Source organism: Strix uralensis, chromosome 23 (genome assembly GCF_047716275.1).
Source record: "Strix uralensis isolate ZFMK-TIS-50842 chromosome 23, bStrUra1, whole genome shotgun sequence".
Taxonomy (NCBI): Eukaryota; Metazoa; Chordata; class Aves; order Strigiformes; family Strigidae; genus Strix; species Strix uralensis.
In genome coordinates, this window is record NC_133994.1 from 8,377,023 (window position 1) to 8,391,621 (window position 14,599).

At 43.2% G+C, this 14,599-nt stretch overlaps 1 protein-coding gene across 20 annotated transcripts in view; it reads right to left on the reverse strand.

The window, feature by feature from the left end:
• Positions 1 to 14,599, reverse strand: part of EIF4G3 (eukaryotic translation initiation factor 4 gamma 3) — a 149,379-nt gene that overhangs the window by 55,311 nt on the left and 79,469 nt on the right. For 10 of the 20 annotated variants that reach the window (XM_074893016.1, XM_074893017.1, XM_074893013.1 and 7 more), the window contains 5 exons: positions 11,264 to 11,284; positions 10,281 to 10,460; positions 9,532 to 9,646; positions 5,485 to 5,585; positions 2,804 to 2,926 (listed from right to left, as the gene is read on the reverse strand). In XM_074893016.1, the coding sequence (XP_074749117.1) occupies positions 2,804 to 2,926; positions 5,485 to 5,585; positions 9,532 to 9,646; positions 10,281 to 10,460; positions 11,264 to 11,284 (540 nt within the window). The remainder of the gene's footprint in view (positions 1 to 2,803; positions 2,927 to 5,484; positions 5,586 to 9,531; positions 9,647 to 10,280; positions 10,461 to 11,263; positions 11,285 to 14,599) is intronic. The other 10 variants (XM_074893019.1, XM_074893005.1, XM_074893018.1 and 7 more) reach the window with 1 other exon arrangement.

Genomic DNA, 14,599 nt, shown 5'->3' on the forward strand with positions numbered 1-14,599 from the left:
ATGCTTGTGTCATTTAAGTAATGAGATTACAGAATCAGATACTGGCCATCAATATAAAAAAAGCACTACTAGAATTTAGCATAATTCTAAAATATCCTTGGACTTGGAGCCACTTCATTACTTCAGAGAGGATGTTCTGTCAAGCCCGGAGATTGCAGGTTTGCATTTTGAGTGTTCAACCAGATGAAATCTCATCAAACCCCCCCCGACACGCAGGGCTTGATTCAAAGGGGTGGTGGAACAGTAACGATGCTCCCCTTGTACCTGTTCCAGGAGCTGCCCTAAACTGGGACCATTTCAATAGGCAGGTATTTTCATATGAAGCTCACACTGACTGTTCACAACTTTTATCAGCTGGGGAAAGGGAACACAAAAAAGCCATAGCACATTCCAAGTAAAGTTATGGCTGAATATTTGAAGTTTACTGATTTTAGACTGCTCCAAATTATAGCATCCACCATTCCTGGAATTCAGCCACTGAGCATAGTTATTAAGGCACTATCTAATTTCATCCAAGATACTATACTTGCTCCAAAAAAATGAATTAGAGATGCTGTTGGGACAATAACTTTGAATTTCCTGGCTTAAGTGGGCTTAAATTTTCAGTTATGCTACACTAATGAACTTTTTCTGGTGAGCTCTATTTCAGAGCTCTTCTGTGATTAACAAAAGTGGTTCCAAGTACCTAATCAAAATGAAGCCTGGATATTAAACAATGAAGTATTTGCATACCTTACTTAGAGTAGATGATTGGACATCACTGCTGTGCTCTGCATTTAAATTACAGCTGATAAAAATTCATGCTTATTAACCTCCTCTTGAAAAACATTTATTTCGTCCTGTTTGACTTAATTGTAGTATCTTAAAATAGATTTCAGAATGCAAAAATGATCTGGTAAGTGCCTGGATTAGCTGCACCATGCATAAACACAATCTGAAACCCTGGCTGGTTTCAACTCTTCCCTACTTCTAATGGGGAAAGTCATTTAGCATGAAGTAATGGGAAGAAGATCTCACCAGCACCCCAACATTTTATATCATTAGTATCTTCTCTTACGGAACATGCTTGGAGAGAAGTTGAATTGATTCTATACGTAACCAGCTCTTGTCTCCCTCCTGTTCCAGCTGTAGTTGCAAATCAGACCACGCTCTGGCAGAAAAATAGCTTTTTCCAGTCAAGCATTGCAGACCTTGACATTGCTCGAGCATGGTGCCCTGCTGCTGCTCGCCCGTGATGGAGACCAGCAGGAGAGAGCAGGTGACCCAAAGCACGTGGTGATGCCTTCATGTGACAAAGGGATTCGACTGAACCAAAAGCCTTGATCTCAACAGAGGGGAGATCTGCAGGCCCAGGTTCTTATTTCAGCTCAGTGATCCCAGTTACGCTTCTCAGTGGTAACCTCAAGCTCCCACTCCAGCACAACGGGTGTCTCAGGGCAAGCTTCTGCTTTTGCCTCAGCACAGCACAAACACTACCCAGACACGGAGGGGAAAGTAAGGCTCAGAAAAGGCTGTCCACCTAAAAGCTAGCAAAAACTGATGACATTAAACAGGGAAGAACTTGAAAGAAGAAACTGCACCCCAACCTCAGCCAGGCTCTGGATCTAAAGTCCACCCAACACTTGGAGAATCTTCATGTCTTCTAATCAGGTCCCCAAGCAGTGGAAAACAAACCTCCAAAAAACCACGCCAACTTCCAAGGCTTGTGCCAAACCACAGAATTTCTTCTCCAATTGTTCAAAAACTTTTAGGTTTAGCAGCATGTGGCCTAGCACCATCTCTCCCAAAAGAGAGGGAGAACTAAAATGAGGTATGAAGCAAACAGCAGCTACACCAAGCTGGCAGCTGAGAAGAGCACAGTGCTGCCACGTGCCTCCTCTCCGTCTCTGATGCTCTGGGGAGATCAAGGAGGCCTCGCCTCTTCCTGCTGCAGGTGGGGAAGAGTGGTCAGAGCACAGAAATCATTTTCTAATTAGATAACACAGCCACTTCCAGCCCCAGCAGTTCAAATCAAGGTGGACTTATGTTCACGTCAGGACTGCTGGTCTGCAAGTCTGAGAGTGCTCTTCTGGCCCTGGGTCAAAAAGGACTAGAACAGACCTGGGTTTCCAATCAGTTTAATTTCCAGACATTACACGTGGACTTCTCAGGTGAAGCAGGATACAGACACTTAGAAGGGGCCAAACTCAAAGTTGTGCAACAAGAAGAGATTTATGAGCTACAGAAAATGCCGGGTTTGGATATTTATGTTTGTTCCTACATCAGAAAAATGCATTTTTTAAGGTTGAACACAGAGACCAAATCTGTGATAGAGTTATCACAGTTCCATGACAAAATTCCTGAGCTACAGTCATTCTGGTTACTCTACAACAGCACTACTAAGGCAGAAAGACATTAGTACGGACAGTGATGCAATTGAAGATACATAATCAACCACATGCATGATATGGACTTTCCTCAGGTACACAAGACTAACAGAAACACCACGTTTCTCACAAATACATTAGCTCCTCCTTCAACACTGAAAGTCTTTACAAGCTTTAAAATCTACTACTGGTACAAAACCAGGGATGGGGAACTTCTAACAGCACTGCAGCTCCACATTTTACAAGCTACAAGGTTGGTAAAAATGACCAAACTTGGAGGGGTAAAAAAATAAATCCTTGAAGAACATTGACAATTTAGGACCATCCAGGTGTCTGAGGTGATCAGTGGCGTGGATGGAAGATACAGGAATTGGCTCTAACGAACAGCAAAGCAAAGCAGACGTCACTGGGAGAAGCCTACGCGGCCACTTTATTACCTGAGGTGGAGTAGGTGTGGAAGTGGGTCTCACGATGGGAGGCGTCGGGTTCCTGCTGCCCCCTCCAGACATTATTTCTTCTGTTATATCTTTGCCTCCCTGGTTTGGATCCCGGATTCGGATCTACGGTATTGAACAAAGAAATAATTCAAACAAGTCTTCCCGTGACACGCTGTCCTTGGGGTTCATGGAGAGGAGAACGTGGACAGGACGTTATTCCGTTACACTCAGCAGGAGATGGTCTGGGTTGAGCTGATGCTCTGCAGGAACGCTGGAACATGGTTTGTTTCAATAACTTGAAATGCATGGTATGTCATCCCTTAATCTCAAAACCTAATTTAATCAAAACACTCATCAGCCACACCAGTTAGGTCTAAATACGTGCACCCCAGTGCATGACCCTGTAATTCAGAATACGGTCTCTACTTCTGAAAACTAAGTTTACTGCAACTTAGAAAATTTAGCAGACAGCTCAGCTACAGAACTAAGCTTGCCAGTTAGTGGAAAGTGCAAGAATAAAAGAAGAGGCCATGTTTTACCCTGATAGAAAATTCAGTGACCTTGCCAACCCAGCTGCTGGTAAAGGGGGAAAGCAAATGGGCTCTTTTTGTTTTTCCTTTCCACACTGAGAAAAGTCATACCGACAAAACAGAGGGAATCAAAGAAAAAACACTGAGCAGAGGAAAGAGAAACTGCAAAAAGAACAAACTAAAGTCCTATGAAACTCATCAGCATTTAGGAAACAAGTATGTTTTTTGAGTCTCTTCACAGTCCCAAAATGGGAAGGAAAAATATTTTCCAAAATAAACCACTTGAGTACACACTCATTTGAATCCTCAACTGACACTTGAGCCAGTACGTGTCACTGAATGTGGGGAACAGTCAAACTGTCTGGGTTAATTTGAAATAGAGTTCTTAATCTTCAGTATAAGAATTGAAGATTTCCATAAACCTGGAGAGAGTGCTATCATTTGTCTGTCCACCTTCTCAAAAGCTCTGGCCTGAACTCTGTAATGCAGAAGTCCCCATTGTGCTGAGCCCAACGCACAACTACAAGCAAACCAAGAGACAGAACCTTCCGAGGGCAGGGGTCTCACTGGAAACCGCCGTGCTCTTTTTGATCAGCAACATATAAAGTTGCTAACTGCAGAAGGGTTTTGTGATTCATCAACTTTAGTATCGTGTGATGTCTTCTTCATTCTTTGGGTTATGAAGACAAATGAATATACACATGGTACTTAGGATGTTGACAAGATGTGGTCTTCTCTTGTTTTTGTTGAATTTTTCCTGCTAAAATATTTAACTAACCACAGCAACAAGGACTTAAGAGTTGGCACAAATTCCCACCCTCTCCTCCTCCTGACAAGCAGTCAATGACATTAAAACACGCTTTCCCTGCCTGAAAGCTTGTAGTACGCAAATACTCAACTAATGGTGCATGCGGATGTGTGTACATATATATGTTTAATTTCTCTTCAGTTTCTCTCATTTCTTCAGCTGCGATACAGATTAGCAAATTAAAATAGTACATCCACAGAAAAGCGTCGCAGGCATTTAAAAAACATTCTGCTTTTCCGCCTCAAAGAACTTGGCTTCGTTGGCACGAAACTGTCTTAACCACAGTTGAGCGTTTCTGAACATCTTTGCATTTCAAATGGCATTAATGATCTGGCCATGTCATGTTTTGGATGCTGAAAAGAGACTCCCTATGACTGAAGAGGATGGTGAAGAGGTGGCAGAAGAGTTGCACCACCCTTTGCTGACAGCAGCTACAAACAAGGCCTTTCTTGCAAGCCCAGCTAACGCATTGTTCAGCTCTTCCAGTTTCCCAAATCAACTGTCATCTCAGATCATCTTCAAAAATCAAAAGATACAAGTTTTCCATTTTGAGACATGTACAAGTCTTATTTTTTCCCCCCAGGAAACAGTTCTTTTAATGTTTTCAAACCACTCTAACACACATAGTAATGTAAAGTAATTTCCTTTTCAATCATTTAGAAACGATTCACAAGCCCACCCCGAACTTTTTCTGTTGAAATGTTACATTCACCTGGTGTGCCTTTAGCACTCCCTACCATCATCCACCTGCAAACGGGTTTAGATTCCATTAATCTGTCTCTCTCGAACTCTCACCAGTGAATTAGGCAGAGAGGAAGTGTGGTCTCCAAACCTCTACCCATTTTCATCATGTCATGCGTTCGGGTTCTTTCAAGCCTGCAAATATGTCCACAACTTACTGTTTCTCTACCTTTTCCGAGGCATGATATTAAATAATTTCTTTTTGTCAGTTTGAACCAACTCCCAACATTGTCCCAAACTGACCTGAGTTTGTTCATTCCCACCTGGCTCTTTGGTAAAACTCTAAGCAGCAGTGCAGGCAGCTGAGGATCCCAGGCTTGGGGAGATGATTTATATTTGTTAGAAAACCAGCAAAAATATTTTCCTTTTTGACTAGCTGAGATGTTACAAACTCAGAGTAGAAAGTTCCCGTAGAAAAACTGAAAGTAAGACAACATTGCAGCATTGTACAATGTTTAATTACATTTAGGTGTGAAAGGTAAGACTTAGCCTCTCTGTGAAGGTAAAGCTCAGTTTAAGCTTAAGATCACTATTAATTTCCTTCAACTTTACAAGCAGGACAATTCTCAGAGAGGATGTATCAGTCAATGACAATCACTCACCGTTTTTTTCTCTCTTTTAGCTGGTGGAGGCTGCTGCTGCTGTGTAGGCACTATGATGGGTGCTGACTGATACACTGGCTGACTTGGGTAGAAAGGTGTTCCTGGGAGAGGACAAGACAGAAATGAGAGAGAAAAGTTCAGTTCATCTGTTAATGAAAGAAAACCAAGTGCAAGAGGTAAAACTGACCACATACTCCTCGCTCTCTTCAAAAGCCAGAACTCCTAACATCCGGCTAGTAACCAGTCTGTTTTGCTCTTCCCCACTTCCACTGAAACAGAAGCTGTTACTCCAGCAAGACAAGTGATTAAGTCACTATTTAATCTTTTTTTTCTGCCACAAACAGAAAAACTAATCACGTGCATCCATTTCTCACGGGCTGCTGAAATCACCAAGGCATGAAAAGTGTCCCATCCTTGGACTCCTCTGACTGACAAACAGGTGGATTTGCAGTTGAGGGCTTTTTTTACCTTTGTAGAGAAATTCAGTCAAACCATCACAAAGAATTTACAAGGTCAACCGCAACCTATTTTGAAGCATAGCCAAGAAAATCTAATTACAAGCTATGTTCTTCTCATGCTGTAACACAAAAAAAGCACGACCACAGTTATTACTGCAAAATTACACCACGTTGTTGATTATATTCATAATATCCAATATAGTTTCATTATGTTTTTCTCTGTGGAATAAGACTGGTTCAAAATGACCGTGTGCTTTAAAAACGTGCCAGAGAGAAATAAAGGTGGCATAGTAGAGCTGTCTCCTGTCTGTGGATGAGATATCAGGTAAACTTGTGAGATTTTGGAGGGGTTTTTCCCCTCTAGGTATGGGTGCTAGATGGACTGCCTGCTGGCACTTGCATCTGGAGCAATCTGATTTATTCTTCAACTGAACTAACCTTTAAATGGGAATGAAAATCTGTATTGTGTGTCTGTAACCAAACCGAGAGGTTATTATTATCTCAAGCAAACAGTGAAATCCAAGACAGCAAAGGAAGCCAGCCTAGCACAGCCCGATCTGCAACTTCAGAGGATGCATTCCTCCAACTGAGAACTGGAAAGCAGAAACTCGTAGCAGGCTCCCTGTCTGCATGCTCAGAGTGAGAACGTCTCCCTGCTGAAATAGCAGGCAGGTAGCTCAAAGGGAAGAGCATTGCACATTACCAGCATCAAGCTGCTAAAAGCTCAGCTAGCTGTACTCACTCTTGGATGCTGCAATTAAGGTGGCCTATGCGATTCAATAAACTCCTCTGTCAGCGTCCCCAACAGCTTGGGAAGCGAGAACCCTCCTGTCTCTCTCCTTAAAAACAGTGACGAAGCCTCAAACTCCTCCGATGAATGCTTTGGCCAAGCCGGCCAGGTGTACAAGATGAGTTTGGAGAACATGAGAGGAGAGGAGCAAGCCTGGGAGCCCTGTAATGTGTTAATTATCTTGATTTCTAGCTTCCTAGAAAACAGATCTAATCAGATAGCCTGTAACATGATCCCTGGCAGAGAGCGAGCTACAGCGTAACGCAAGGAAGGACTCCTCCTTGATGAAAAACACTTTAAAAAAAGAAAATCCCGAAAAGCAAGAGTGACTTCTGGGAAGAAATATAGCTTCTGTGGCAAGAAGCCAAACGCGTTTTTCAGCGTGACGTTCTTTGCTCTGCACCCTGCCTTTTGATCCTTTCCACTTCAGTGGCACCCAAGTTTTATTCTCCCTCCTTCCCATTCACCGTTTCAAGGTCTTTCCCAGCGTAGCGCAGAAACTCGCTGATATAAAAGAGAGCGATAAATGGCAAAACTGAGACCGTTAAAAAAAAAATGCACTGTCCATCTTCACAAGTTTTGTCTTCTACAGTATTTTCCCTTATCACCTTTACAGCCTGCCAAACTGCTATGATTTTGATGTCTAGAAGCCACACTGGCTACAAAATCCTGAGGTTTACGGGAAAGGCTGCTGCCAGCAGCATTATCCACGCCTGTATTGCAAATTTAGTTGTCTCCCAACGCCACGAGCAGCGCCTGGTGAGAGACAGAACATTTCCAGTCCCTATATAAATAGCAAGGAAGCAACAGGAGGGAAAGGTGGATGAGTACAGGCAAACCTGCAATCATCCTCTTCCTTGGCTAAACCTTCTCTGCCTGGAAAATGCTCTGCACGACGGAGGGCTCCAGCTTCGCCCACTGATGCTCTGCAGAGGCAGCGACCTAAAAACAAGCTGGGACTGAAAGATGACAAGCCTCTGTGCAAGAAACCAGAGCTTTCAGGAGTGAAAAGGAACCGGAAAGGAACCTTTTCCAAATTACAGAAGTGAAGACAGACAAACGGCACGAAGCGAGCAGAAATTAAGAAAGCAGACCTGTAACAGCAGAAAAAACGAGGAATACTGGGTAATGCCCTCATTTAGTGAATCAGATTTAAAGATTTAAAGAGCAACTGCAGTATTTCTTCTCTTTATTTCTTCTAGGATAAGCAAACAGGAACTAGCTGCCTTATAATTGCACTCTCTTGTTTTATTTAGAAATTGCATAACCAAATTTAAAGGCTTCATGGCAACCTTTCAAAGCAAGTAGTCCCATTAGCTCTCTAATACCCCAAACAAATACAAAAATAAAAGAAAGAAGGAAAAAAAAAAAACCCGTCCAGGCCTTTTAAAATGATAAGCAGGGAAGCAACTGGGGCTTTTCTCCCCTTTAAAACAAAATCTGTATTTGTGAAGAGCAAACATGCAATTCTGCCAACGGTACAGGGCTGTCACTGCTCAGCCCTGGTAATCATTCACTTCTAACACTCTGAAATACCAACAGCTAAAGCCGCATGGAAAGTTGATAGTATCTCTGCCCCCAACAGATTACAGAATGAGCGTGGGCAGGTAGCAATCAGACTGAACAAAACACCTCAAATTTGGTATCGAGAGGTGAAAACCCTTTAAAAAAACCCCACCGTAAAACAGGGCGATGACTAGAATCATCCTGGTGGATTTCTCAAATGTTCCCATAAATGAGCAAGGGAAGGTAAATAAAAAAAAAAAAAGTGATGTACATGACTGCAAGATACCTAATCCTGAACCTCATTCAAATACAGCTTGCAGGAGCTGATTTAACTATCAAAATACAGATCCCACAGAAAACCTTACGGGGACTGTGATGTAAGTATGATATATATTGTATGTGGCAACACACTGGAAATTATTAAGAAAGGACTTAATTACTTTTACATAGAGATGATTGCCAAGGAAAGAGGTGTCATGGGGCAGTGAAGGACAGTCACCCACTGATACACGGGGTCTGCAAACTGGGACCCAAAGGAGAGGCAGTTGTGGGGTCCTGGAGGAGTCAAGAACCTGTGAGATGCAGACAGGAGGGATGCCCAGCACTGGACACGCAGCTTCTGGATTTTTAGGTGCAGCTTTGAAGCTCAGTACCTGGGAGAACCAACTAAATATAGCGAATATAGTGTGCCAAACAACCACAGCACACACAATGAGGTTGGGCAATCTCCCAACCCTTCTGCTTGAGAAAGGCAAGACCAGGAGTTGCCCATTAAAACGGCAAATTTCAGCTTGTGCATGGTTAACAAACTCCTTGACTGGACTGACTTCATCTCTGCAGTATAAAACCAGTGAATCAAACCACATGGCTTGTTCTTTTCCCTCACTAAATGCCAAACAAGGAACGCAGGGATAAGAAATGTTAACTGCTGTATGGCTGTGAACATATTCAGGGCATAGCTCAATGGAAACCAGGGCTGCCAGATGTATTCACAATACCTTAATAAATAATAATGATCGAGCAGGGAATAACAAATAGCCACCATTCTTGTTCACATGTGATTATGGGTAGCTCTGTGAGTTGCAGCCTTTCCTTAAGCACTCGTACAAACAATACTCTGTTACTGTGAATTTTTCAGGAGTGAAAAATAAGGGCTGTGACACAACCAAATTGAGCAGCTATTTGAAGTTCAAACAAATGCTAATCCATTCCGCTGTTATAAATCTTCAGCTTGACAACAGAAAAACACACCCAGAAAATAATTTATATGAAATCTCCAAGCAGAAGGCTTACCATAGGCGTTGGGGAATTCTCCAGGACCTGGTCCTGGATAAAAGGGTCCTGGTCCTGGCGGCTGAACGGGATACTGCTGTGGGGGCCCGACGTACGGAGGGCCACTGTGACGATACTAGGAGGGAAAAAAAAATAACCATCAATTCACAAGGAGTTGGGCAACTTCATGCTGTTGCATAGAGACCCTGTAACAGAGCCCCCCCAAATCAACGGAGATCTGATTATCAAACCAATTAGTTACAGATTCAGAAATGTTACTGTCAAACAAATAAAAAAAGAGAGGGAAGCTATGACATCTAAAGACAAGACAGGGAGGACACGAGACCTGAAGTAGAAAACAGTCGCTTCCCTGATTTCAGCAATACTGGTGAGGCCCAAGGTTTTACAGAATCACAGAATCATTCAGGTTGGAAAAGACCCTTGGGATCACCGAGTCCAACCATTTTAGAGTAACTGTAGATATATTAAAGTCAATTTAGATACATTTATAGCACTAAACATTTTTCAAGAGCTTAGTTTCACACTGTTTTTGAGAAGGACCTCAAAAACTAGAAAGGTAATTTATTCTTACTGCCTCTATGCACAGAAAAACAAATACTTCATACCAAAAAAAGGGCAGAGGCTAGACATGCAACTACCGGCTTAATTTCACACACACCCCCCCCAACTCTGCGGCAGGTCTTGAGAAAATCCAGATGGAGCAAACGTTGTTTTGCAGTTCCTTAGGTGCCTGGACAATGTATTTTTACCTGTGGTATACAGTACTGGGGGCCCTGAGGCATCGGGTAGGGCATTGGCAGATGATTAACCATCATGATGTGCTGGTTGGTTTGATAGACCGCAGTCGGTGTTTGCGCACCAGGACGGATGGAGGGGCTGCTGTTCTGGATGGTGGCTCTGGGAGGCTGTATCTGAGGCCTCTGAAAAAACTAGGGTGGGGAAGGGAGAGAGGAGAGAAAGCAAAGAACCGGTCAGACTTTCCGGGAAAGAATTTGAAATATCATTGCAATATTATAAGTATAATGCTACTTTCAAAGGGTTGCCACGCATTCAGAAAACTGCAGGACAATGTCTGTTTATCTGTAAATAGCAAGATCATGCTACAGCCTTCTATTTTACGAGGTAGAAAAAGGTAAGAAACCTCCAACTCCAATAATTATTAATTGGCACCTACTGAATTATACAGCTCAACTTTCAGAGCGAACGTGAGAAAAATTATTTTTGTCAAATATATTTTTTTATAAGGTGGGTTGGCTGCCAAAAGCCACCTTTATAAATTTGCTAGGGAAATAAAAGATGAAGGCAACTGTTACAATATACCTCCAGAGCAGCTAAAAATTTTTTACAAAGGCCAGAGGTGCCTCATTTGTACGAATTGAGCCAGGTGACTCGTCTCGCCCTCCGTTTTCAGGAAGGTGGCAACCTCTTCCAGGGTGGCACCAAACTCTTGTACCACGTTTGCATGAAGTGATGCCCCACGCAGATGGACCAGGTCCAGGAAACCAAGCAACCCCCTGGTACGCTCTCCGTTCTCAACCCTTACGCGCTGGGAAAGGCATCAGCATCCACGGTATGGAGCATTCATGGCACTGGAAGACCTTGCTCTGGCGTCTTTGCAATCTTGGAAACTCAGTCGGTAAGATATGCATCAGACGTTAACGCATTCACTAACGGAGTAATGATACAAGTGATAGAGACACTTAGGCCATGCAGAACCAGGAGTTAAAATTACCTGTATAGGTCTGAATCCTCCCTTCAATAACGAAGCAAGAAAGCAGCAGGAAACAGAAAGAAAGCCAATGGAACAGCTTACAGATCAATAGGAAGGAGTAGGATATAACATGCACCCTAATTGCACACAATTCCATTCATCTTTCTATCCTGCTTTGACCAATCCCTTACAGAAACAGCAAGAAAAAGACACCGAACTGGTACCAAGGACTCTTCTACCAGAATCCCAAGGCAAGGGTCAGAAACTTCTAGAAAAGTTTTATATGGAAGCACAAAAGTTTAAAAAAAAAAAAAAATGAAAACAACAAACCCCAAAACATGATTAACTGCAGGAAATACGATACTACAGAAAGAATTTATGTTTACTCTGTTCCTAAAACATCAAACGTTTTTCCTTTCTGGTCTCTTTCAGTGATACAGAGGCAGTAGATAAAGCAGAAACCCTTGCTCAAATCATGGATTTGGTCTCCACTTCTGCACCAAGACTGGAAGGATAAGAAATGCCATGTACAATTGTTAAACAGAAAAATAATAATAATTAGGTCATCGTACATCACATCGAAGACTGCTGACTGATGAAGTTCATTGATGGAAATAGTCTGTGAGTCACTAACATGAGCGGTGGGAAGAAAAGAGAGTGGTAACCACTGAGGAATGAAGGAATGAGCTGGGCTTATCTGCCTCGGTAGTCAGGGTAGGGCGGAAGCTGGGATGCCTCTGTACTTGACAATGAGCTTAATATGGTCATTCTGGTGCTGCTGAAGACTTTATGACACCTAAGTTGTTCCCCATAGCAAATGATTTCTCCAGAAAAGCCACGGATGACGCCCTGTCTCAGAAATCCAGACACCATTAAGATGAGCGCAATGCTTTTATGTCCAACCCTGTTAATCTGGATGAAGAATTGTCACCAGCAAACTGTAAGTGTGACCTGAACCAGGAGAAGGCAACTGTTTGGGGAGAAAAGTTTGGTAGCAAGGGTGCAGAAAGGAAACCAGAAGAGCAACACATTACCGTGCTCCCACATTAATAAAAACTGTGTGGCTGTCTAGATGTGGGGGAATTACACCAGTGCTGCATGAACCAAGGGTGTATGCTGAATTTATGGTGAGAATAACTAGAGTCTGCAATTTTTCAATATCCAAAGACACCAAAAAGTGCAAAAGTCCTTTCTTCTTTCACTGCAAATTGCTGAGTAATGACTATTTCTAACCTGTTAGCAGGTTACAGCAGAAGTCTCCCCCGAGTGGGGTGGGGGGGTGGGGGGGTGGGGAAAGTAAATAGCCACCACGATTCTGTATTTATGCAGAGTAAAAAATGGTCTGGAGGCCAAAGCGAGACCTGCCTCTCTACTGACAGTAACTACACCCCCAGGACAGCACAGAAAAGCCTTCACCGCAAGAGATGGGAATCCTCCACCGGTGAGAGCCACAGCCACGAACCCTGCTCCTCAAGTTTCTGCTACACCTACAAAACCTGCTAATAACGTCCCTGAAACCACCGAGGAAAAAACCAAACTTACAGCAACAGAAACTCCTTGTTTACGGACAGCTTTTCATTTCCGTCACTGGCAACTGGTGCCTAAAAGATCACGAGATGTTATCTGTTGGGGTGATACGCTGAAGGAACTTCACGAAACGCAAGGCAGCTCTCTCTCCTGCTGGAGCAGGAGGAAGGAAAGCACGCTCTGTGCGCCAAACTGGGGGGTGTGTTGACAGGCTCGCTCCCCCCCTCAACCATTAAACACCACCACGGTACTGCTAAGCTGTTCTACAGCAGAATGAGGACCTCCAGCAAGAAAACTCTACGCTAAAAGATCCAACCTCCCCAAAAACACTCTATATTGCCCACACCATCGCAGAGGTAGCTCAAATTCAGAGGAAAAAAAGCAGGATTTGATCACTAGTAGGAAGACAGATACAGGATGAAGAAAAAGCAGATCCATTATTCCAAGCAACAAGACCATCAGAAGCTTTCGGAAGTGCCAACCAGAGATCTCTCTGGCAAAGTTTGAACTGCTTTTAGCTGCTCCCCTTCTTGTAAGTAAAACTAAAATTCTCAAGAAAATCCAGTATCATCAGAGCACTGTGCCTCCCATTCGTATGTGGGTTTTACTGTTCAAAATAAGTATCACCTGGTTGGCAGCCTGTTTTATGCTCCATCCTTGTTCCTGCCCCTCCAAAGCTAAACTAGCAATATTTAAAGTCATTCTCAGAAATGTTTCACTGTTCTGACTTGATTTGCTAAAAAAATTATCTTGCAAGGTCAAATATATGTGTGCAAAGATGACATTTTCAAGTCATGCTAATGATGTCCCATGGGAGAACACCAAGAGACTAAAATCTGCTATATTTGTGTCCGTTTCTTCTAGGAAGTGCAGGATTTGGAGTGGAACACATACAGGATCCACTCAGGGTCAGAATGAAGATACCCTGGGCCACAGTAAGGCTTCTGATAGAAACCCTACATTACATCAACCCTGCCTTGACTACTTCCTTCAAAAATTCACTTCTGCTATGTCTAATGACGGTCAAATTAGCGTGAAACATGCTGCACGGTCGTTCAGCAACCTGCGAGGACCTGAGCCGTGGTCCCCAAGTCACAGTCCCATCCCTTATCTGTCCACCTCTGTTAGGGAAGGATTTCTTGGATCATCTTAGAGTCGGTACTACTGGGCAATATGGTCTTTTCATTTTTTCCCTCCTAGGGTTGATCCCCCATATATTTATGGAGCACAACCAGACATCGCTTTTACTGGCTGCCTCAAGCTCAACTCTTTCAGCCTGCTTTAATAAGCTCTCATCATCTCCGCAGCCCTTCATCCACCTGCTCAAGGAAGTCTTCCTGGAAAATAAAAAAGCAGAATTGCGCAGACGCTCCAGACAGGGTTTCCCCAGTACTTCCCAATGCAGCAGTAATAACTCCCTGTCTCAACTGGAGATGACTTTGGTGGTTTGTCTAAAGATTGCATGGGACAGGTGGTTTCAGCTGGTGAGCTCCCACTTTATAGAATAAAAACTTCTCCTTGGCACTGAAGTATAAGGGCTTGCACCTTGCAGTGCTGGATTACACCTCGCTTCCATCACACCAGTCCTCCTTGCACAGCACCCAGCATCCCTGCACTAACCACATTTCCTCGCGTTGCACTCACCAAGTTTGCTGCAGACACATACCTAATTGTGCCAGAGTAATTAACATCAATATTAAGGAAATCCACTACTAACCTGCTGCCTACCCCTCTCAGCACTACCCTGCCATTTACTTCTTAGTCACTCCTTATATATACATGCCCTGACATCCTTTTATTAACCATCATCTTCTCCTGCTTAATTTTCTT